Below are 22166 nucleotides of genomic sequence, written 5' to 3' on the forward strand. Positions count from 1 at the left end.
TAGAATTTCTGTCAAGCGGTTTAAGTTTTATGTCCGTTTTATGAACCCAACCCTCAAAACAAGAATAGTAACGCCAAAGAAGGAAAACATACACACAAACCAACGTTTTTCTCACCGTTGGTTTGGAATATTGCCCCAAAACTTTAGATTTAGTGTTGTGGTGTTAAAATCTATCAGAAAAATGTGTTTGCTAACGTGACGCCAAAAAGTAACCAAAACGGTCCTTAGCCGACTGACTATCTCTCTCTCTCTCTCTCTCTCTCTCTCTCTCTCTCTCTCTCTCTCTCTCTCTCTCTGTGTCTTTCTCTAGCGCTATAATGTACAGCGCTACAATGTACGGCGCTAAAATTTCGCCACGCTGAAAGGTACGGTGCTGAAAAGTCCCAACGCTGAAGTGTACGGCGCTGAAGTATCCTCGCGCTGAAGTGAATGGCGCTGAATTTCTGGTGCTGAAGTGCTGGCGCTGAAGTGACATGGAACCGGGGGAGGGGGGTCATTACCATGCTTGACCATTCATCTTTTCCTTGGAACAAGCAGCAACTCTCATGTATGTTAATTTTGGTTGTGTTCACGTAGCAGGTATGCAATGTATAAAACAATGCTACATCTTTGAAACAAGTTTAAAAAACCTTTTGTGTACATATATATATATATATATGAATGTACAGGGTGGAATTCTTCTCCCTCTCGATGCCCGAGAAAGGGGTTATCCTTTTAAATATCTCCAACACCTCAACTAATTATATGATTTTGTCCAAGCACTTTTTGTGTTTAGTGGAGAAAGGAGATCACATTTTGCTTTGAATGTGTTATATGTGAGAGAACTGCTTTGATTTTTTTTTTTTTTTTTTTTAATGCAAGAGAACTTCTTTAAGAAGTGTGTCTAGCACAATTACTTCCGGATTATTTTGGTACCTATTATCGTAAACGGTTCATCGATGGGGCCAGTGACATGCCTCTAATGTTATTTTTGGTTGTTTTTAATGGGCAGTTTGGGGACGCCCTGAGACAGTCTACGTGACTTTCTGGGCGTTAAGCAAATGTGAATGAATGAATGATTGATTGATTATCGAATGTCTGTCACACTATACAAAGACTGGTGGTGTGTGTGGATCATTTTATGGCAGTGTGTGTGTGTGTGTTATCATTTGGAAGTGTTTGTTTTGATTTTTAAAATTTCGAACTTGTATTACAATTTGTTTCAAAGATCAATAAGAATTATTGACCACAGGTGATGTCAAGTTTCTATTTTCATTTTTCATACTTTTTTTCTTAACTACTCGTCTATAGTATCTTTCAGTTTCATGTTGACTTTTTATTGACAGTGCACACAACTGGTGTTATGTTTTAAAGGCAAAGAGAGGAAAAGCACCTGACATTTCTTCATGGTTTCATTGTATAAAAAAAAGAGAATTTCAGTGACAATGAAGTAAAAAACAAAATCAAAGGCGGAATCGGTAGAACCCTTTTAGATCAAAACAACAACTCTCCCCCCCCCCTTTTTTTTTTTACACACATACACTTTCAAACTATCAGACTACTCCAACCGCTCTATGCTGAGGATGACTTTTGAAGTTGCAACTTTCTTATGACAGTTATAAAACCTGTTTGTATATCATGTTACTGGCATTTTAAGCATTTACTATGTATTGGTTTACAGACAAACTACGTATTTGTTTGATGTCTTTCTTTCTTTCTTTATTTGGTGTTTGTCACGATCGGGTGACAGAGACCAAGAAAGTGTCACTCAGTGGAGTGCCTGTTCTTGGTCGGTTATGATAGAAAGCGCCTGTGCGTGATATTGGACACAGCAGAGTTTGCTGACAGTGCTCCCGAGCACGGATGTTTTGAAACGCACGAGCTTCACAGTGCGGGTTTCTGCTGTCATAGAGCTGACAGGTTTTTCGCTGACAGCGCACACGGGATTTTCAGGGATTGAGTTTCTCGTGTCTTTTTTCTGCTTGGGGAGGCAAAATTGTGTATAGCTGGACTGGTTTTGTGACAAGGTCAGTCACGTGTTATTTGGCTAGGTTGTCTGACAGAGACACGAGTACGGGACACTTGACACCCAGCGGCAGAAGGGGAAGGATCTAATACACAGTTTCTAGAGTATGATGGTTTTTCACCGAGTATTATATTCGGCACTCTAGGGGAACTTACACTAGCTATTCCTTTTCTCTGCCACGTATTTTGCTGAGGACAAGTCGTCAACATTCCTTCGTCGGCGATGGCTTTCGCATAAGGATTCGACAAGGGGTTCTGGAGGTTTTTGGTCACTGTTGACGAACAGAGACTGTTCCAGGGAGGAGGCGGACTTTGCTTCCATTGAGAGTACAATCATAGGCTTTTGAGGTAATAAATCATTATTTAACGCTGTTGATGAGTCTGTGTTGTGGAATGAAATACTCTCTGTTGTTCTTTCCAGGTTAGCGCATAATTTACTCTCTGTGACGCTAAAATACTAATCTGTATATGGTTTTTGCAGATAGGGAGAGAAGGACGGAAAATGACTGTTTTGTTGTTGTAAAAAGTCCGTTTTGTGCAGGCCCACGTGCTCGATGAGATATTTAAAGATGACATGTTTTAAGGTGGTGGGTGAGGGGTAGCTGACATGTTTAGTGCACCGATGCTTTCTGTTTGCAGCCTTCGTTCGTTCGTTCGATCCGATTCGTTCGTTTCGAGTTCCTGTAACATCTGCACGGCTGACTTTGGCGGGACCTGTTGAAGCTACGCTAACCAGGAGACCGGCTAACCAGCGGACCGGCTAACCAGCGAACCGGCTAACCAGCGGGCCGGCTAACCAGCGAACCGACTAACCAGCATACCGGCTAAGCAGCAGCAGCAGAGATAAAGCTAAGTGCACCATGTCGTACGCACCCCGTTGACCACCGTTGTCTTTTCGTATCTATGATTTCATTGGAGTAGTGACAACGTGGGGTGTGGACACCTGCACGAACTAGAGCTTTTCGAACAGAACATTCTCATTTAACTATATTTACACGGGTTCAGCGTGTTCCTATAATTTTCTACATACTACTGGCATTTTGTCAGTGAACACTGGTTTTTTACGTGTTGAGAACGTAAAAGGAACATATTTTGAGTGAAGGCTCGAGGGAGGTGGAGAGTTTATACATAAACAGGCGTCTGAAACTTATACTTTTGTTGACTCTATTTAATTGTATGCCTGCGAGAGTGGATCGTGGTGTGGTTAGTTAATTAGTAGTAATTAACCGGTTCATAATCACCTTGAGTGATATATTGAAACGTGACAGTGTTTAACGTCGTTTTCAACCACGAAGGTTATATCGCGATGAGGGAAAGGGGGGAGATGGGATAGGGGAAAGGGGGGGGGGAGATGGGATAGAGCCACTTGTTAAGTGTTTCTTGTTCACAAAAGCACTAATCAATAAATTGCTCCAGGGGCTTGCAACGTAGTACAATATATGACCTTACTGGGAGAATGCAAGTTTCCAGTACAAAGGACTAAACATTTCTTACATACTGCTTGACTAAAATCTTTACAAACATTGACTATATTCTATACAAGAACCACTTAACAAGGGTAAAAGGAGAAACAGAATCCGTTAGTCGCCTCATACGACATGCGGGGTGCAGAGAAATAAGGATGTGGAAAAGAAGACTTTTGGTAAGTGAAATAAAGGTGATGGATCCAGTCAGGTAGAAATAAGACAACAAGAAAAGAATTGGAAAACTGCAGGGAATAGTAGGGAGAGTTTTCTTGGAAGGAAATATAGGTGAAAGGACTGGTAAGGCAGAAATAAGACAAAAGAAGAGAAGAAACAGAACCGTTAGTCGCCTCTTACGACATGCTGGGTAGCATCGGGTAAATTCTTTCTAGTCCCAACCAATATGGGACTCCCCCTAACCCGCGGGTTTTTTTGTTTGATGTCCATATTTTGTAATTGTAATGCTTTTTTACTCTTTTTGGTCATCCGGAGTTCGATAAATTAGCTAGAAGAAACAGCGTCTCCGGCATCTCCAGTGCTTATTTAGCGTTATGGCCGGCTGGTTACATACATTCAATGTTAAGTTTTGTTTTTTTATTAGGCAGTGTGGGGACATTCTGAAACAGCTTTGATGCTGATGTTGTATGTCCTGCTATGACCCTTCGCGATTGATTGGACGTTAGAAAGTAACAACAACAAACAAACAAAAATCATGTTACTGATTTGGATGGGGGAAAAAAAAAATTCAAACGTGATAAAAACTTTGCACATCCAAAATTGGGTTCCTGTAGTCCTCTTATCTGTGAATCAACACCACAATGTTTTTGAATACAATTATTTCTAAATCTTTTGTGCATTTTTTAAAATGTTAACATTACAATCTTCATAAACAAATTATAACATATGCACCGTATGGCTGATTTGTTATTAGTTGAAATCTTTACTGATGGACAAACAAGTGTTTTGATGTTACAGCCTTTGAATTCATTGTCACTAAAAATCGGATTACTTTAATTTACTTTAATGAATGATGTACATTCAAGTTCAGTTTTATTCAAAACATGTTCAAAATATGTTGCTCAATACAAGTTTGGTATTTACCACCAAAAAAAACCACAATGGAAGTTCTTGTTGTTGCTTCATTATTATATATATACTACATGATTCTGTTCTATCTAGCTGCTCCCATAAATTACGTAGTGACTACTCAATGTGTTCAAACCTGCAGTGATTACACAATGTGCTCAATCCTGATCATTTGTTTGTTCACATTTGAACACATGAACACTTTTATGTGTTCGAAAGCTGTTGCAATGCAGTGTTCAAGAATTTGTATTCAAATTGGAACACTTCGAATGCTCAACATTGAACACTTGTGTGTGCAAGACAACAGACAACATGGCACACACGTCCATTCAAAAGTGAACACACAAGCATTTCAAAGTGAATGCTTAAAGCGTTCACATATGAACAAATTCAGGGGTTTAATAACAACACTTCATGTGTTCAATTTATGAACACACAATCCATTCATAACGGACCTGAACACATGAACTGCGTTCCATATCTGTTGCAAAAAGGGCGTTCAAAACCGTGTTCATTCTTGAACATTTCAATTTAGAGTGTAGTGATAATGAACGAATGATAGTGACTCGTACAAAAATTATTTGTAGCACTAATCAACGTAGTCATAGCGGCACGTAGCACAAATGACACGTAGAACAAATGACACGTAGCACAAATGACACGTAGCGCTAGCGATACGCACCCGTACCCGATTTGTGTGTGTCACATGTCTCTAGATTTGTGTGCGTGCGCGCACATGTGTGTACGTGTGTGTAATATGAATTTCTACACACACAAAACTTTCTGAATGGATGTTTAAAGGACCATAACAGGCTGTTTTTGGTGTCAAAAACGCGTTCATTTGCGTTTTGGCGTGACTTAGGTTAACCAGACATATGCATGCCGTAGGAAATTGTTTTCTCACCTTCCCTCACAGGGTTTAGTTAATTTCGGAATCGTTTTGGGCCATAATCCGACGAATTTCGTGGCTGAAGCGATGCGTTTTCGCGTTCCGATCTGGCGGCCATTGTATCCCGAACGTCCGCGAGAGTACGGAAGCGGTGATTTTTTGGTTAACATTCCGATGACGTCACAAACAGTTATCATGGCAGAAGCAACTTTAGCTGCTGAACCTTACAGTTTTGAGCCAGGGAGTTATGAAGCCGGCAGTAATCACACAGATAAATGCCCTATTCAAAATGCCAGTCATTCCTTGACTGCATGCAAAGCCTTTCAATCAAAGTCGTTTGAAAAAAAGCAAAAGTTTCTCAGGGAGAAAAGTTTGTGCTTTCGGTGTTTGGTTTTGTCTGAGCTGAAAGCCAACAAGTGTACAGCAACTATCAAATGTGAAAAGCCACATCTTGCGGTGATGCACCATTGTCCTTCTGAAATGCCTCGCCCTCCATCTTCAGGTACTACAAGTCATGGCGGGGAGAGAGATGATGCAGGTACCGGAATATCAAGCGGAGTGGGAGCTAAGTGTATATCTATCTGTGGTGCATTCGGCTTTAGGTCTTGCGGCAAAGTCGTCTTAACGCGAGTCTTCTCCGAAAACTGTTCTCAGAAGAGTGTAGAAGTGTACGCTGTGATAGACGATCAGAGCAACAGAACACTGGTTTCGCCAGATTTGCTAGATCAACTTGGAGTTGACACCGAACAGCACACATACACATTGTCTTCCTGTTCCGGAACGCAGTCTATGAGTGGTCGCAAAGCGTCCGGTTTGTGTGTCCAGTCCCATGACAAGCAGATGACGCTAGCCCTTCCTGTTGTGATAGAATGTGATAGCACCCCGCAAGCAAGACATGTCGATCGGAGATCCCCACTCCAGATGTAGCACAGTCATGCTCATCTACAGCCAATCGCGGCGAGTATCCCTCCTCTCCACCCTGAGATCAAAATTGGCTTACACATAGGTCGAGATCTCCCTATGGCGCATCATGTGTTGGAGCAGATTCTCGGAGCACCATCAGCACCGTTTGCTCAACGTCTTCCTCTTGGTTGGACAGTAGTTGGAGATGTTTGTCTTGGGAAAGTTCACAAACCTTATAGAGGCCAACGTTATTCAAGCTGCTCTTGGGGAGCATAATATTTTTTTGTTAGGTCAAGCCGGCACAGGAAATTCTACTTTAGTTAAAAAATTAAAATGTCAACTGGAACAAACAGGAAAAAAAGTCCGCATCACGGCAACAACAGGTATTGCAGCCAGTCAGCTGAGCGGCACCACAATCCACAAATTCGCTGGGATTATGGATGGCCGTTTTAGCGACAAAGATATCATTAGTCGTGTCATGCATGATGCAGATTGCTTGTTTGTTTGTTTGTTTGTTTGTTTGCTTAACGCCCAGCCGACCACGAAAGGCCATATCAGGGCGGTGCTGCTTTCACATATAACGTGCGCCACACACAAGACAGAAGTCGCAGCACAGGCTTCATGTCTCACTCAGTCACATTATTCTGACACCGGACCAACCAGTCCTAGCACTAACCCCATAATGCCAGACTTTCTTTCTTTCTTTATTTGGTGTTTAACGTCGTTTTCAACCACGAAGGTTATATCGCGACGGGGAAAGGGGGGAGATGGGATAGAGCCACTTGTCAATTGTTTCTTGTTCACAAAAGCACTAATCAAAAATTTGATCCAGGGGCTTGCAACGTAGTACAATATATTACCTTACTGGGAGAATGCAAGTTTCCAGTACAAAGGACTTAACATTTCTTACATACTGCTTGACTAAAATCTTTACAAAAATTGACTATATTCTATACAAGGGTAAAAGGAGAAACAGAATCCGTTAGTCGCCTCTTACGACATGCTGGGGAGCATCGGGTAAATTCTTCCCCCTAACCGGCGGGGGGAATAATGCCAGACGCCAGCCGGTGCAGTCACTAGATTGCCAATTTTAAAGTCTTAGGTATGACCCGGCCGGGGTTCGAACCCACGACCTCCCGATCACGGGGCGGACGCCTTACCACTAGGGCTAGGCCAACCGTGCCGGTCATGCAGATTGCGAATAACACTAACAACAGTAACAGCGATAACATTAAAAAAAAAAAAACATGCATTAACACACTATATCTACATATAATTTTGAAAAAATAATGTTTACTTTCAGCTAATTTTATAAAACGAAACAATTTAGTTTTTCGCTCGTTTCTTGTTCATTCATAAATTCAGTACTTACCAAAAAAATAACGTTTTTCTCATTTTGAATGAAGTGGCAAACGGTTCTTCACTAATACCGAAAGTGAAAACTCCCGTGGGTAGCTTCCCTTTGCTGCACAATATTTACATATGTTTTAGACCAATGAGCGCTGGTATGCATATTCGGTGCGGATGCATGATTTGACGCAAAGGATGCATGATTTGACGCAAAGTGGATACTAGCGGCTCGCAAACGAAGATTCGTCCAAATGATGGTTAAAAACGGGGACACCCCGAAGCGTCCCGGTACCAAAGCGTCCCGGTACCGAAGCGTCCCGGTACCAAAGCGTCCCGGTACCGAAGCGTCCCGGTACCGAAGCGTCCCACTATAACGCGTCACAGGATTTAGACTTTTTTTTTTTTAAACCTTGAATGACCTTGATTTGACCTTGACTTGACTAACCATATTTATTTTTTTTTAATTTAATCTTGACCTTGATTTGACCTTGACTTCACTGATTTTTTTAATTTTGCACAGACCTTGATTTGCTTTCGGTAAAAAAAAATCACTTTTTGTCCAACTTTTCCCCAACTTTACTTTAGATCTGTACTCACAACACACCAATTTGGAAATACTGTACCCGTGTGGACAAGTTCGGGGGAAAAGTCCGTAGGCTTCCGTTCACAAGAGGGATATGTCTGTTATCACACACGCTTTCTGGCTTCACTAAGCGTGAGCGTCGGAAAAAGTCTTTTCAGTTCTGCCTCCGACTTTTAAATTGTATAATTTGGGTTAATTTGGGTTTGTTTGGGTTCATTTAGGTAATAAAGAACGCCCGCGCTGGACCCGAGTACTCTTCAGACTGGCTCGCTCCCCCAGTATGAAAGTTTTTGTCTTGTGCACGTTTATTACAGGCATTCCCTTTGCTATATAATACATTGGCATGCGAGCCGAGGATGTGCGTGGTGACTGGTACCGAGACGCTTCGGCACCGGGACGCTTCGGTACCGGGACGCTTCGTGCCCTACTGCGCGGGAGCGTCCCGAAGCGTCCCGGTACCCCTGTGACGCGTTATAGTGGGACGCTTCGGTACCGGGACGCTTCGGCACCGGGACGCTTCGGTACCGGGACGCTTCGGTACCGGGACGCTTCGTGATGTACCCTTAAAAACAACCTGCAGCGGACGGAAGCTGAAAATTAAAGGTACATACAGTTCAAACAATCATTCAACTGTATTTATTTGACCTTACACAGACTGTAGGAAGAGGCAAACCGTCTTGAACAATATTTTTCCCCAGGAAGCGACTCCAAGAACACAGAAGACTCGAAGGTTAGTGACGTACATACAATCTAGTCTTTCTGTGATAGTAGTAGTCCAGTGGACGATACCTTCCGCCTGTGGTCCGTTCAGCAGAAGTCCGAGTCATAAAGGATAACCAACCTGTTACATCTGTTAGACCGATAACTCAATTGGTTCGTTTGTGAAACTGCAACCGTGACAGTTCCATGTGTGACATTGTGCTGATTTACTTTCAGAAAGTGTGAAAAAGCGGTTCCGTAATACAATATAGATTTTTCACTCCTATGTTTGCTTAAGAGTACAAATTTTGTTCCATTTAACGCTGATTTTTTTTCCCGTCTCAAGACATAATGATAATGTGTACAACTATTGTTCTCTGGGCAAATTTTTTTTGCACATTTATGTCCCTCACTTATGTCAATGTAGGCGCTAATTTGTTTACGTCCAGTCAATCGTACAAACGTTTCATTGTGGGCGACTCGAGCTGTCGGCGAACTGCGACGAGAAGATTTCTTTCCCAATTATATAATTGGTGTTATATTATTTTGTTTACACATTTTAACTAGCATTCATCATCTTGGTTGAAGCGTGACAAAATGATTTTGCCACATTGACTGAATTCTCAGACTGTCCACATTGACTGAAATCTCAGAAAAGGGCACAATTTAACGCTGTTTTATTCTTTCCCAATTATATGATTGGTGTTTTATTTTTTTGTAAAAATGTTATTGTTCACAGAACCCACTGTATTTGCTGATGTGTAAAACTTTTTTTGTACTGTGCACACTATTTGCTCATTTAATGCTGTGCTTATGTGTTTGTTTCACTCCCATGTGTCATATTTTGTGAGATTTCGGTCAATGTAGCCACTTTTTCGTTTTGCCGCATTTAGCCTTTCCTTCGTAACTGTCCACCTTCACCAAGCTGTAGATTCTTGCATTACTAATGGCGAGCAGCTATGCAAGAAAACAAAGAAAGAAAGTGTATTCAAGCGCCGAGCCCGGTAAAAACAAAATATGGCTACATTGACCGAAATCTCAGAAAGCGTCACATGTTTGCTGCTGTGTAAATGTTTTGTGTGGACAGTTCATTGAACATTTAACACTGCTTTTCTTAGGTATGATGTTTTATCACATTTTGTTGTTCTGTGTATGCTAGCACTTAAAGCTTTTTTGGGTTAACTTTTTCGCAATTACTTCTAAATTTAATATGTTACTGTTGTCACTGCAGAAGTCATGGCCTATCCACCACTGTGCCCTTTTTTTCTCTCCCAATAAATGTATGGCATTTTGTTCTGTACGCGCATGCCATCGCACATTTAACACGTTTTTGTTGTTGCTTATTCACAATTAACTCTGTAATTTATGAAGAAAAGAAAATCCCGTGCGGAGCACGTGTTGGTTGGTTTTTGGGTTTTACTGTCCCTTCAGCAGATGCTAGCTGCTATTCGAGACCGATGCAGTTATTTTCTTTTTCACTTCACGTGGCAAGTTCTACGTTTCAGACTATTTACATTCAGATCTATCACTGTAAAAGAAGGTTCTAAAAATTAATCACTATCACTTCTGGTACTCCAAATCTTGTAAAAAAACTTGATCTCTTTTAAAAAAGTTAAAAATCTTGTCCGGGGGAACATTCCGGAATAAAACCTTCAGCGTTTCCGCATTGTATCACTAGTTTGATTTATTGCATGTGTTGCTTATAAAAGAGTTAATCCTACGTTCAGTTTGGTATATTGGCCAACATAATATTGCAACAGATTTCAAACCCAAATTAAAGCATTAATCCCCATGTCATTTCATTAAAACTTTAAATGCCAGTTAAGGCCGTTCACTTAACCTTCAGGATTACCTTTTGGATTCAATATTTCTTTTACAGGGATCACGTGACCGCTGCTCAAGTAAGGGAACCCTGAAAATCGACCAGACAAAAACGGAAGGGCCGAATGAAAAATCGACGAAAAATCACAATAGGCAAAACTGTGCAACTTTGACATACGAGAAGAAAATCAAACATATTATCTACCGTGAACAGATTGTTTTGTTTTGCTACCTTGCGTATTTCATGTGCTATGCTATTCCTACTGATGCAGGTGTCGATCGCAAGAGCGATGATTAACGGGACTTTTTCCGTCATTTTTGGGGGGTATCATGACAAAAGAGGTCGCAATTTAGCAATGACGGCCATACAGAGGCCACGATATCTTGCACAAATATGCCTGCAAAGCAGAAGTTTCAAATCCCACTTTCTTCACTTTCACACAGTTGAGAAAACAAGTTGCTACATTGTCTCAAGCAATGGCTATCAGTGAACTCGAGCAAGATCAGCTGGCTGCATTTCTTGGACACGACATTTACTTCAGGAAATCTTGCAAAAAGCAAAAGTCGCCAAGATACTACTTGCTGCAAACCGAGGCTTGACCGATTTTGAGTCTCTCATCCGAGAAGGGTTGGATGAAGAGTGAGGAACAGAAGGCAACAACAAAGCAACAGAAGGCAACAACAAAGCAGCAGAAAAGATCTTGCACCCGCTCAAGAAACGCCGGAGATGAAGCACCAACCCCCAAAAAAGCAAAGCTGCAGAAAAGGTCCCTGACCCAGTCGAGAAATGTTGAAGACAGCGAGTGGTCAGATGAGGAAGCACCTGCCAGAAAGAAAGCGCAGGCCGTACGTACCGAGGACAACGCGGCCATGGAAGAAGCAAAGGTTGGCAACGGATTTGTTTGTTTGTTTGTTTGCTTAACGCCCAGCCGACCACGAAGGGTGATATCAGGGCGGTGCTGCTTTGACATTATAACGTGCGCCACACACAAGACAGAAGTCGCAGCACAGGCTTCATGTCTCACCCAGTCACATTATTCTGACACCGGACCAACCAGTCCTAGCACTAACCCCATAATGCCAGACGCCAGGCGGAGCAGCCACTAGATTGCCAATTTTAAAGTCTTAGGTATGACCCGGCCGGGGTTCGAACCCACGACCTCCCGATCACGGGGCGGACGCCTTACCACTAGGCCAACTGTGCCGGTCTACATTCACATGAAGTAAGATCGTATGACAATGTTTTTGCAGTTGATGTAAATGTAATGTTGAGTTTGTATAAAGGACGACAAAAAGCAAGTACGTGTATTGCCAAAAGGATGCAACACACATTCGGGAAATTACTAATGAGAAATATATATGCATCAAAAAGGTACAACTCACCTCTGTTTTTTTTCTGTTCTCTGAAAAGCCATATTTGTGACCCTGACACAAGCAACCAACAAGTCGAAGAAGCAGTTGCCGAGACAACAGGACCAGCAGCCGCCGTGACAACAGGACCAGCAGCTGCCGAGACAACAGGACCAGCAGCCGCCGAGACAACAGGACCAGCCGCCGCTGATACAACAGGACCAGCCGCCGCCGAGACAATAGAACCAGCAGCCGCCGAGACAACAGAACCAACAGCCACCGAGAAAACAGAACCGTGAGCAGCCGAAGAGACAACAGGACCAGCCGCCGCCGAGACAATAGAACCAGCAGCCGCCGAGACAACAGAACCAACAGCCACCGAGACAACAGAACCATGAGCAGCCGAAGAGACAACAGAACCAGCAGCCGAAGAGACAACAGAACCAGCAGCCAAAGAGACAACAGAACCAGCAGCCGAAGAGACAACAGAACCAGCAGCCGAAGAGACAACAGAACCAGCAGCCGAAGAAACAACAGAACCAGCAGCCGAAGAGACAACAGAACCAGCAGCCGAAGAGACAACAGAACCATGAGCAGCCGAAGAGACAACAGAACCAGCAGCCGAAGAAACAACAGAATCGGTAAGTTGACAGGCATCACCTATTACAGAGCAGAACAAAATGCCTTAAATGGTAGAATGCCAGGAAGACTGAACGTTGATTTGCCAAACCGTGCACGTGACTGTTTCTAAAACGCTGATTGGTCCTTTCGCCTAGAGACACTTACTTCCGGAAAACGCTTTCGTCGAAAGAAATCTCGCGACTCGACTGCAAAAAGACAAGTATTCAACAATTGTCAATACTTGCGCGATGGATAATGGCAAGAAAGTTAAGTGGAGAACCAAACACAAATTTGGAAAGAGCAGGAAGAAGAAGAAGAACAGTGTACAACCCGAAAACGTCACTGAATCGGCGACTGTGGCTAACACTTAATTTTCACAGTTCTGAGGAGTCGGATCGTGATATTAAAACCACTGCATCTTCGTCAACGGAAGATCAAATCTTTTAAAAGAAAACTTGAAGAGTCCGAAGATGAGGAGATTGATCGCGAGGAAGCAGTGGATGATGTCGAACTTCAGGCCGATGCAAGCAGCCCAAGCTTAAACATTATTATCAACCTTGGTCGTCTTCAGTCGCTGATGAAAACTGCTGAAATTTGTGTCCTTATTGCAATCAAGCGGTAAGACAATCTCTCTGTACTCCCATCTCTATCTTTCTCATTTGTTGTGTTTTGTATTATCTTTTTATCTCTCTTGCCATTTGTTCAGTCTGTGAAAGTAAAATCTTGTTGAAGTTGATCTGTCTTTTTTACATTTAGTCAAGTTTTAACTAAATGTTTTAACGTAGAGGGGGAATCGAGACGAGGGTCGTGGTGTATGTGTGTGTGTGTGTAGAGCGATTCAGAGTAAACTACTGGACCGATCTTTATGAAATTTTACATGAGAGTTCCTGGGTATGATATCCCCAAACTTTTTTTCCTTTTTTTTGGATAAATATCTTTGATGACGTCATATCCGATTTTTCGTGAAAGTTGAGGCGGCACTGTCACGCTCTCATTTTTCAACCAAATTGGTTGAAATTTTGGTCAAGTAATCTTCAACGAAGCCCGGACTTTGGTATTGCATTTCAGCTTGGAGGCTTAAAATTTAATTAATGAGTTTGCTCATTAAAGTTGTCATTAAAATCGATTTTTTGCAAACAGATTTAAAATTGATTGCATCGTATTCTTCATCACATTCTGAATCTAAAAATATATACATATGTCATGTTTACTCTTAAAATGTGATCACAATTAACGAAAATAGAATAATTAGTGTTACGATTAAAATGTAAGAAATCAATCCAAAAATGATGTCATCTTATTTGTGATCATTTCCTGATTCCAAAAACATATAGATATGATAGGTTGTATTCAAAACAAGCTCAGAAAGTTAACAAGAATAGAGTGTCGCGGACAGTTGTGTGTAATTAAGGTTCCTTGGTGGAGTGTTTGTATCAGGTACCTTTGTCAATGTTAGAAGACCCGTAGTTGAGCGTAGCTGAGTTATCCCACCACGCATTGCACGGGATGCACGCATTGCACGGGACGTTACGGTAGGCTGCGCGCTATTGTAGAGTTCACCCGGGACCTTGTAGCTGACAGCTAAAATTCATGAGCAGACTTTATTCTGTCTCGGCCGAGATAAGATGTGTCGAACAGCTTCGAAATTCGCGTTATGAATTGTCGCTTGTGTTCGAGTTTTATTTCCCAGTAGTAACGTAATTCTACTGCGTGACTTTGTGAAAGTCGGTTGCGTATATAAAGTATGTACGCGATGTTATTCATAGGCCTGTGTGAGGTAAGCCATATTTCTTGTTCTAAATTTGGATAAAGACTTTTGTCAGTTTGCTGAAGGTGAGTTGGCGGCCGGTGGTAGGGGACAGGGAACCTACAATAGTTACCGGTTGTACTGTTTTGTCTCGTCTTTGTGTTTTTGTAAATAGTTCATCATCCTGTTTAAAGTTTCATTAGCATAGTAAATTGTGTTGTAGTGAAAAGTAACAGTTGTGAATTATTGTGAGTTCAATCATTTGGTTGTATTGTAGAAGGGAACCAAGGTTAGTGTCATTGTGCTTCCTCCTTCATCTTCTAGGCCTCCATTGTCTTCTGTCAAGGACGGAACTGACCTGATGTGCGGACATCAACTTCACCCTGCTGTTGACTGAGCAGCAACTCCTGATCGTCGTCGTCGCTGCAGCATCCACTGGCAGCTACAGAAAGTGATAAATTCGCAGTTGTCTCAGCCTTCAATTGTAGACTCTTTTCTCCGGAAAAATAATGATGTGAGTGACAGTATGACAGCATCGGGTGGTGAGGACGACGACTTGAATACAATGAGTGGTACTGGTTTTGAGAGTGGTGACAGTGACATGGAGGTGGGAGAATGTTCAAACAAGGATCTTATGTCAGTACTGCTAGCTGTAAGAAAAGACCTGAAGAGTGTGAATCGTAAATTTGACAGCTTGGCACTCAATGTGGAAAAACTGGAGGGAGAGGTGTTTGATCTAAAGCAAGAAAATGACAATGTGAAGAAGCAGCTCAAAGCGTGTGAGAAAAAGCAAGTAGACACAGAGAGACAGTTACACGAGGCCCAGTACTACGCTAAACTTGCTTACGATCGGGCAGAGGCAAACGAACAATATTCTCGCAGAAACAATGTCAAACTACTGTACATTGAAGAGCCCTCTGACCATGCTGAGACGGGTGAAGAAAGTGAAGAAAAAGTTCTGAAAGTTTTCCATGACAAACTGAAGCTGACCAACATCAAACCATGGCACATTGAGGCAGCACACCGTGTGGGCAAACGAAAGGCAAGTCTCAACAGGCCTATCATTGTGAAATTCGTTTCACGAAAAAACAAGCGTGATGTTATTCAGAACAGAAAACTCCTCAAGAATGTGCAGCCGAAAGTCGTCATCGTCGAAGACCTCACCAAATCAAAGTACACCCTCTTCCAGTGCACGCTCGATCACCCTGGCACCCGTGAGGCCTGGACCTCAGAGGGTTCCATCTTTGCTAAAGACGCGGCCGGCGCAGTCCACCGTGTTGAACGTGTAGCAGACCTGAGCAGACTACCTCCCATCCCTGAGAATGACCCAGCCGCTGCTTCTACTCCAGCCCAGCGCCGTTTCCAGCAACGTAAAAAGAAAGAAATTAAACAAAAGAAACAATCAGACAGTGCAAAACAAGGAAGCAAAGACAAAACACCAGAAAAACAGGACAATTGATCACAAACGTGTGCTGAAGCGTGTTATGCAGCGTGTATGTAAACATTCATACCATGTGACAGTCTTAGCCAATGATAAACGTTCACTGCATTCTGTGTAGGCCTAGCCTATGCTTGTCAGTTTCACTTTGTGCTCGGCCGCGGAACGTTGGATTTACAATGAAGCTGTTTTTTGTGTGTGTTACATAATGTGTCTGTTTACGGATTTGCACGATTGTTCAAGATGGAGGTGTGATAGCTCTATCCGGAAAGTATGTTCTTTTTTCTCCATGTGTTTTACATTCCCGCAGTGGGGCACTGCGGTTATGAAATTAAAGGCCCCTCCTGTTTTTGGAACCGCAGGAGCTTTCTAGTTTGCTGTTAGCTAAATTTTTGGTTCCTCTTTCCTGTCATGCTCTCTTTTTCTTCATGAATTCTTTTCTTTTTTCTGCCTTCTTGCTCATTCACCTGTATTTTTTCCAAAAATCTCTTCTCTTGCCGCTTGTCTCGCGATTCATGTATAGTTTAATCTGTTAGTGTTCTGATGTAAGTCCAGCAGTAGATAGGTTAAGCCTATTTTAACATACTGGAAACTGGTAATCTTCCAGTAGGTATTAATTTAGTTTTACTAAAGCCTGCTGGGACACAAGTAATGGGTTAGTGCATTTGTAAACAGGAATCGCTTGACAAGTGGCCCCCTTCATCCCCCCCTTCCTCGTCCTGATATGGCTCTGCGTAGTCGGCTGGACGTTAAGCAACAAATAAACAAACAAACAAATGTGTTTTACATGTCCCTGTGTTTGTGTCTGTCAGCTGTTTTCTCCTGCCATTCTCTCTTTTCCCTCTTTCTGTCACTCCCGTCATTGTGCCTCTTTCTGTCACTGTATTGGCTTCTTATATTTTCCTTTTTCTCTATGGTGACCAGGTGCGACCAAGTTAGGCCTACATGTGTGTTACTTAACTGTTGTTATGTGTATATTCCGCCTTTTATGTTGATTCTTTCTCCCCGCATGTTCAGAAGATGGATTTGATTGCCGAATTTCTGATTGGGGTCTTGTGCATGAATTTGTTTTTGCACTCTGCTGGTGAGTGTGTACATGACATGTCTCCTGTATTTGAATATTCATGCGTGCATTTATATCCTGACTGTGGATTACATCTACTTCATGGAGATGTTTGTGTGTGGTTAAATGTTTTACCATATTTGTGTAAGTGCAAGTGTGTTCAATATCTGTTTGCTGCATGCATATCTGCCTATCTATGTGAATACTGCCATTGGTATGCTGATTGTTGCCCAAAGCTGCTGCAGGGTTATGTTGGTGGGTGTGTGCATGACTTCTTTGCTATTTTTGATTTGTGTAGGTGCAAATGTGTACCTGACATGTCATTTATGCCTGGATATGTGTGTGTGCTTTTGTTTGCTTATCTTTACCATGGCGTACTTCTGTTGCAGGGTTATGTTTGTGATGGTGTATACAACTTGTTGTCCAGGTCTGAATATTTAGGTGTGCATGTACACTCTGATCATGGTTTATTTCTGTTGCAGTGCTGTGCTTGTGAAAGTATATTTGACTTGTTTGTTTTTTCAGATCTGTGTGAGTGCAAGTTTACACTTTTTTTGTTTACTAGGTCAAATCATTCATGTGTGTGTTTGTACGCTGACTGCTGGTTTAATCTATTACAGGGTTGTGTTTGCAGAAGTGCATTACATAGCGTGTATGCTCTATTTTTTTATGTGAGTGCAGGAGTATACTGTCTTTGCTTTTTTTTTTTGTTTATAAATATTCTCTGTAACTGTTGGCTATACCCGATTATGAAATATGATGGCAAGCAATTGTGAACAAGAAGGGCAAAGCCCATACGACTCACATGCTTGACCTTGAACTTGACATGACCTTGACCTTCAGGCGAACAGAAATAAACCATGATCAGAGTGTACATGCACACCTAAATATTCAGACCTGGACAACAAGTAATGTAGACATTTGCCCATATGCTCTGAGGAAAAGTCACACCTGCCATACACACATTCACAGAAACAAGCCTGCAACAGAAGTAAGCCTTGATAAAGAGACAAAAGCACACCAAAATAAGCAGACATAATAAGTGGGTCAGGTACACATTTGCACTTAGACACATCAAATAAACCAAACAAGTTGTATACACCATCACAAACATAACCCTGCAACAGAAGTACGCCATGGTAAAGATAAGCAAACAAAAGGGTCAAGGTCAAATAACTAAACCTAGCTCCCGCAGTGGGGCACTGCGGTTATGAAATTAAAGGCCCCTCCTGTTTTTGGAACCGCAGGAGCTTTCTAGTTTGCTGTTAGGTAGATTTTTGGTTCCTCTTTCCTGTCATGCTCTCTTTTTCTTCATGAATTCTTTTCTTTTTTCTGCCTTCTTGCTCATTCACCTGTATTTTTTCCAAAAATCTCTTCTCTTGCCGCTTGTCTCGCGATTCATGTATAGTTTAATCTGTTAGTGTTCTGATGTAAGTCCAGCAGTAGATAGGTTAAGCCTATTTTAACATACTGGAAACTGGTAATCTTCCAGTAGGTATTAATTTAGTTTTACTAAAGCCTGCTGGGACACAAGTAATGGGTTAGTGCATTTGTAAACAGGAATCGCTTGACAAGTGGCCCCCTTCATCCCCCCCTTCCTCGTCCTGATATGGCTCTGCGTAGTCGGCTGGACGTTAAGCAACAAATAAACAAACAAACAAACTAAACCTAGCAATGACATCATACACTAAGAACTGCTTTACACATTTTTCCTACCAAAATACATGTGACCTTGACCCAAGGTCAAGGTCATCCAAGGTCATGCAACACAAAGCTGTTAATTCAAGACATAGGAAGTACAATGGTGCTTATTGGCTCTTTCTACCATGAGATATGGTCACTTTTAGTGGTTCACTACCTTATTTTGGTCACATTTCATAAGGGTCAAAGTGACCTTGACCTTGATCATATGTGACCAAATGTGTCTCATGATGAAACCATAACATGTGCCCCACATAATTGTTAAGTTTGAAACAGTTATCTTCCATAGTTCAGGGTCAAGGTCACTTCAAAATATGTATACAATCCAACTTTGAAGAGCTCCTGTGACCTTGACCTTGAAGCAAGGTAAACCAAACTGGTATCAAAAGATGGGGCTTACTTTGCCCTATATATCATATATAGGTGAGGTATTCAATCTCAAAAACTTCAGAGAAAATGTGAAAAATAGCTGTTTTTTTAGACAACATTTATGGCCCCTGCGACCTTGACCTTGAAGCAAGGTCAAGATGCTATGTATGTTTTTTGGGGCCTTGTCATCATACACCATCTTGCCAAATTTGGTACTGATAGACTGAATAGTGTCCAAGAAATATCCAACGTTAAAGTTTTCCGGACGTCCGGCCGGACGGACGGACGACTCGGGTGAGTACATAGACTCACTTTTGCTTCGCATGTGAGTCAAAAACTGAGGATCTGCACTTTCAATGTAAATGGACTAAATGATTATAAGAAAAGAAAAGATTTATTTGACTTTTTGAGAAATTCTGATAATAATATCTTTATGTTGCAAGAAACACATTGGAAAACAGAAGATGAAAATTTCATCCGATCACTGTGGGGATTTGATGTTGTAGTTAACGGGGATAGTTCAGCCAGTTGGGGAGTAGCGATTTTGTTTAAAAATAATTTTGAATACAAATTACACAATACCATAAAAGATGAATCGGGGCGGTACATTTTGTTAGATATTGAACTTCTAAATAAACGCATGACAGTGGTGAATGTCTATGGTCCCAGTAGTGGAGATCATCCTGAGTTTTTGGCTCACGTAAGTGTAGCCTATGCGATCGTAACTTTGTCTGTCTGTGCGTGCGTGCGTGCGTGCGTGCGTCTGTGCGTGTGTATGTCTGTGGTAGAAACTCTAACATTTGAAGACGTCACATTACATCGACGTCACATTATGACGTAAGAGGGTTAGACGTCACGCGAAGGAAGTACTGAAAGTCTCGGTCATTATTATTTTGAGCGCGCCGAGACTAGTTGGCAGTCGTGTCCTTGTAAGTAGGCTACATGCAGACAGACAGATCTAGATCTAGTGTCTCGCTTTCTTGCACAGTTTCACCTATGCTCTTTCTGTGTGTGTGTGTGTGTGTGTGTGTGTGTGTGTGTGTGTGTGTGTGTGTGTGTGTGTGTGTGTGTGTGTGTGTGTGTGACGGAGTGATTGAGTTTGTGTTACTGTTTGTCGATTTCTTACGTGAGCCTTGATGGCTTCGCCTCTTGTTTCTTGATCTGTTTAACAGTGTTATTTTGTTAGAGAATGAACTGATTGTAATGGGGGGAGATTGGAATGTTCCTTTGAATCTAAAACTGGACTCTAGCAATCCAAGCAATGTGTATAGAAATAGGAGTAGAAAAGAAATAACTGATTTTTTTGAACAGCATGATGTTGTTGACATTTTTAGGGCTATTCATGGTGATGTGAGAAAGTATACTTGGAGAAGAACTAATAGCACACAGAGAAGCCGGCTTGATTATTTTGCTGTCTCTGAACAACTTGGTCTTGTTGTGGATGATATGTTAATATCTCACCTGGATATTGCTCAGATCATTCTGTTGTATCTCTGAGTTTTAAAACTGATGTTGTTAAAAGGCATAGATCCTTTTCGAAATGTAATAATGGTTTATTAAAAGATATTGAGTATGTTCGCTTAATTAAGGAATGTATTTTAGAGGTTAAAAAGCAGTATGCTGTTCTTGTGTATGATACAGTTGATATTGCAGAGATTGATGATGAGGAGTTACAGTTAACTATTGACGATCAACTATTTTTCGAAATGTTACTTTTAGAGATAAGAAGTAAAACTATGTCGTTTGCAGCGCAGAAAAAGAGAGAAAATTGCAGAAGGGAGACTGATCTGATGGATGAGATTAAGGTTTTAGAAAGTAATCTAAATGATGAGAATGTAATTATTTTGGAACAGAAGCGGCAAGAGTTGTTTCAGTCAAGACAGAAAAAAGTAGACGGGTTGATTGTTAGATCAAGAGCAAAATGGATTGCAGATGGTGAAAAAAATTCTAAATATTTCTGTAGTCTTGAAAAAAGAAACTTTGTCAAAAAGGCTATGTGTTTTATTGAAAAGGACAATGGCGAACTTTTATGTGACAGTGATGAGATTACTAAAGAAGTTAAATCCTTCTATGCACAGTTGTATGCTTCAAGGGAACATAATATACTGTTCAAAAAAAGAAACGCATAGCTTGTAATATTTGGTTAATTTAGTTATATGGCTACAAGGATATCCACCAAACTGCAGAAAATGTTTATCTGGTCGTCGACCTTTCGTCCATTGCCACAAGTGAGCTCTGCACGTGACGCATGCGTTATCAGTGGCTACAATGTCAAAATTGCTCATTTGGCATGACCACTCGTCATGCTTCAGTGTAATCTCGTGAAACTCGGGGAATATTGAGCTCTCACCATGTCTTCCAAAACCCATAAAAGCGGATTGTTCGCCACAAAGAAATCAGACGACAATTCAGCGACGAAAGATGGCCCGATTGAGCAGAGAAGACCGCCAAATTGCATTGGGTCGTTTACAAGCAGGCCAAAGTCAAGTGCAATCGCCAGGCACTTCCACGTGTCCCAGAGCACCATCAGTAGACTGTGGGTCAGGTTTCAAGCCACTGGCTCCGTTGCTGACTTGCCACGAGCGGGAAGACCAAGGGCGACAACTGCTGCTCACGACCGCTTCATACGGCTCCGCCACCTCCGGAATCGTTTCCTGTCGGCCTCATCTTCTGTCCAGGCTCTCCCCGGGCCACACCGATTATCGGACCAGACCGTGCGGAACCGCCTGCATGAAGCTGGTTTGAGAGCTCGCAGACCTCACAGAGGAGCTGTCCTCACCCGCCGCCATCGCCAGAACCGAGTGCAGTGGGGCAACCAGCACCTTCGCTGGACCGTCCGGAATCACTGGAGACACGTGTGGTTCAGCGACGAGTCCTACTTCCTGCTCCAGCGACATGATGGTCGGAGGAGGGTCTACCGGAGAGTAAACGAACGTTACGCGCCCAACTGTGTGGATGAGGCACCCGTTCATGGTGGTGGAGGCGTCATGGTGTGGGGGGCGATCAATACCGCTGGAAGGAGCACCCTGGTGCACGTCCAAGGGCGCATAACTGCCCAGCGATACGTGGAGGAAATTCT

At 42.1% G+C, this 22166-nt stretch overlaps 1 protein-coding gene across 1 annotated transcript in view; it reads left to right on the forward strand.

The window, feature by feature from the left end:
- The first annotated feature begins 14990 nt into the window (after nucleotides 1–14990).
- LOC138946978 (uncharacterized) overlaps nucleotides 14991–22166 on the forward strand; it is a 271906-nt gene continuing 264730 nt past the window's right edge. The window contains exon 1 of the mRNA XM_070318403.1: nucleotides 14991–16732. Coding sequence (XP_070174504.1) covers nucleotides 15043–15975 — 933 coding nt within the window. The 5' untranslated portion in view covers nucleotides 14991–15042 and the 3' untranslated portion in view covers nucleotides 15976–16732. The remainder of the gene's footprint in view (nucleotides 16733–22166) is intronic.

This window comes from Littorina saxatilis, linkage group LG14 (assembly GCF_037325665.1).
Source record: "Littorina saxatilis isolate snail1 linkage group LG14, US_GU_Lsax_2.0, whole genome shotgun sequence".
NCBI lineage: Eukaryota > Metazoa > Mollusca > Gastropoda > Littorinimorpha > Littorinidae > Littorina > Littorina saxatilis.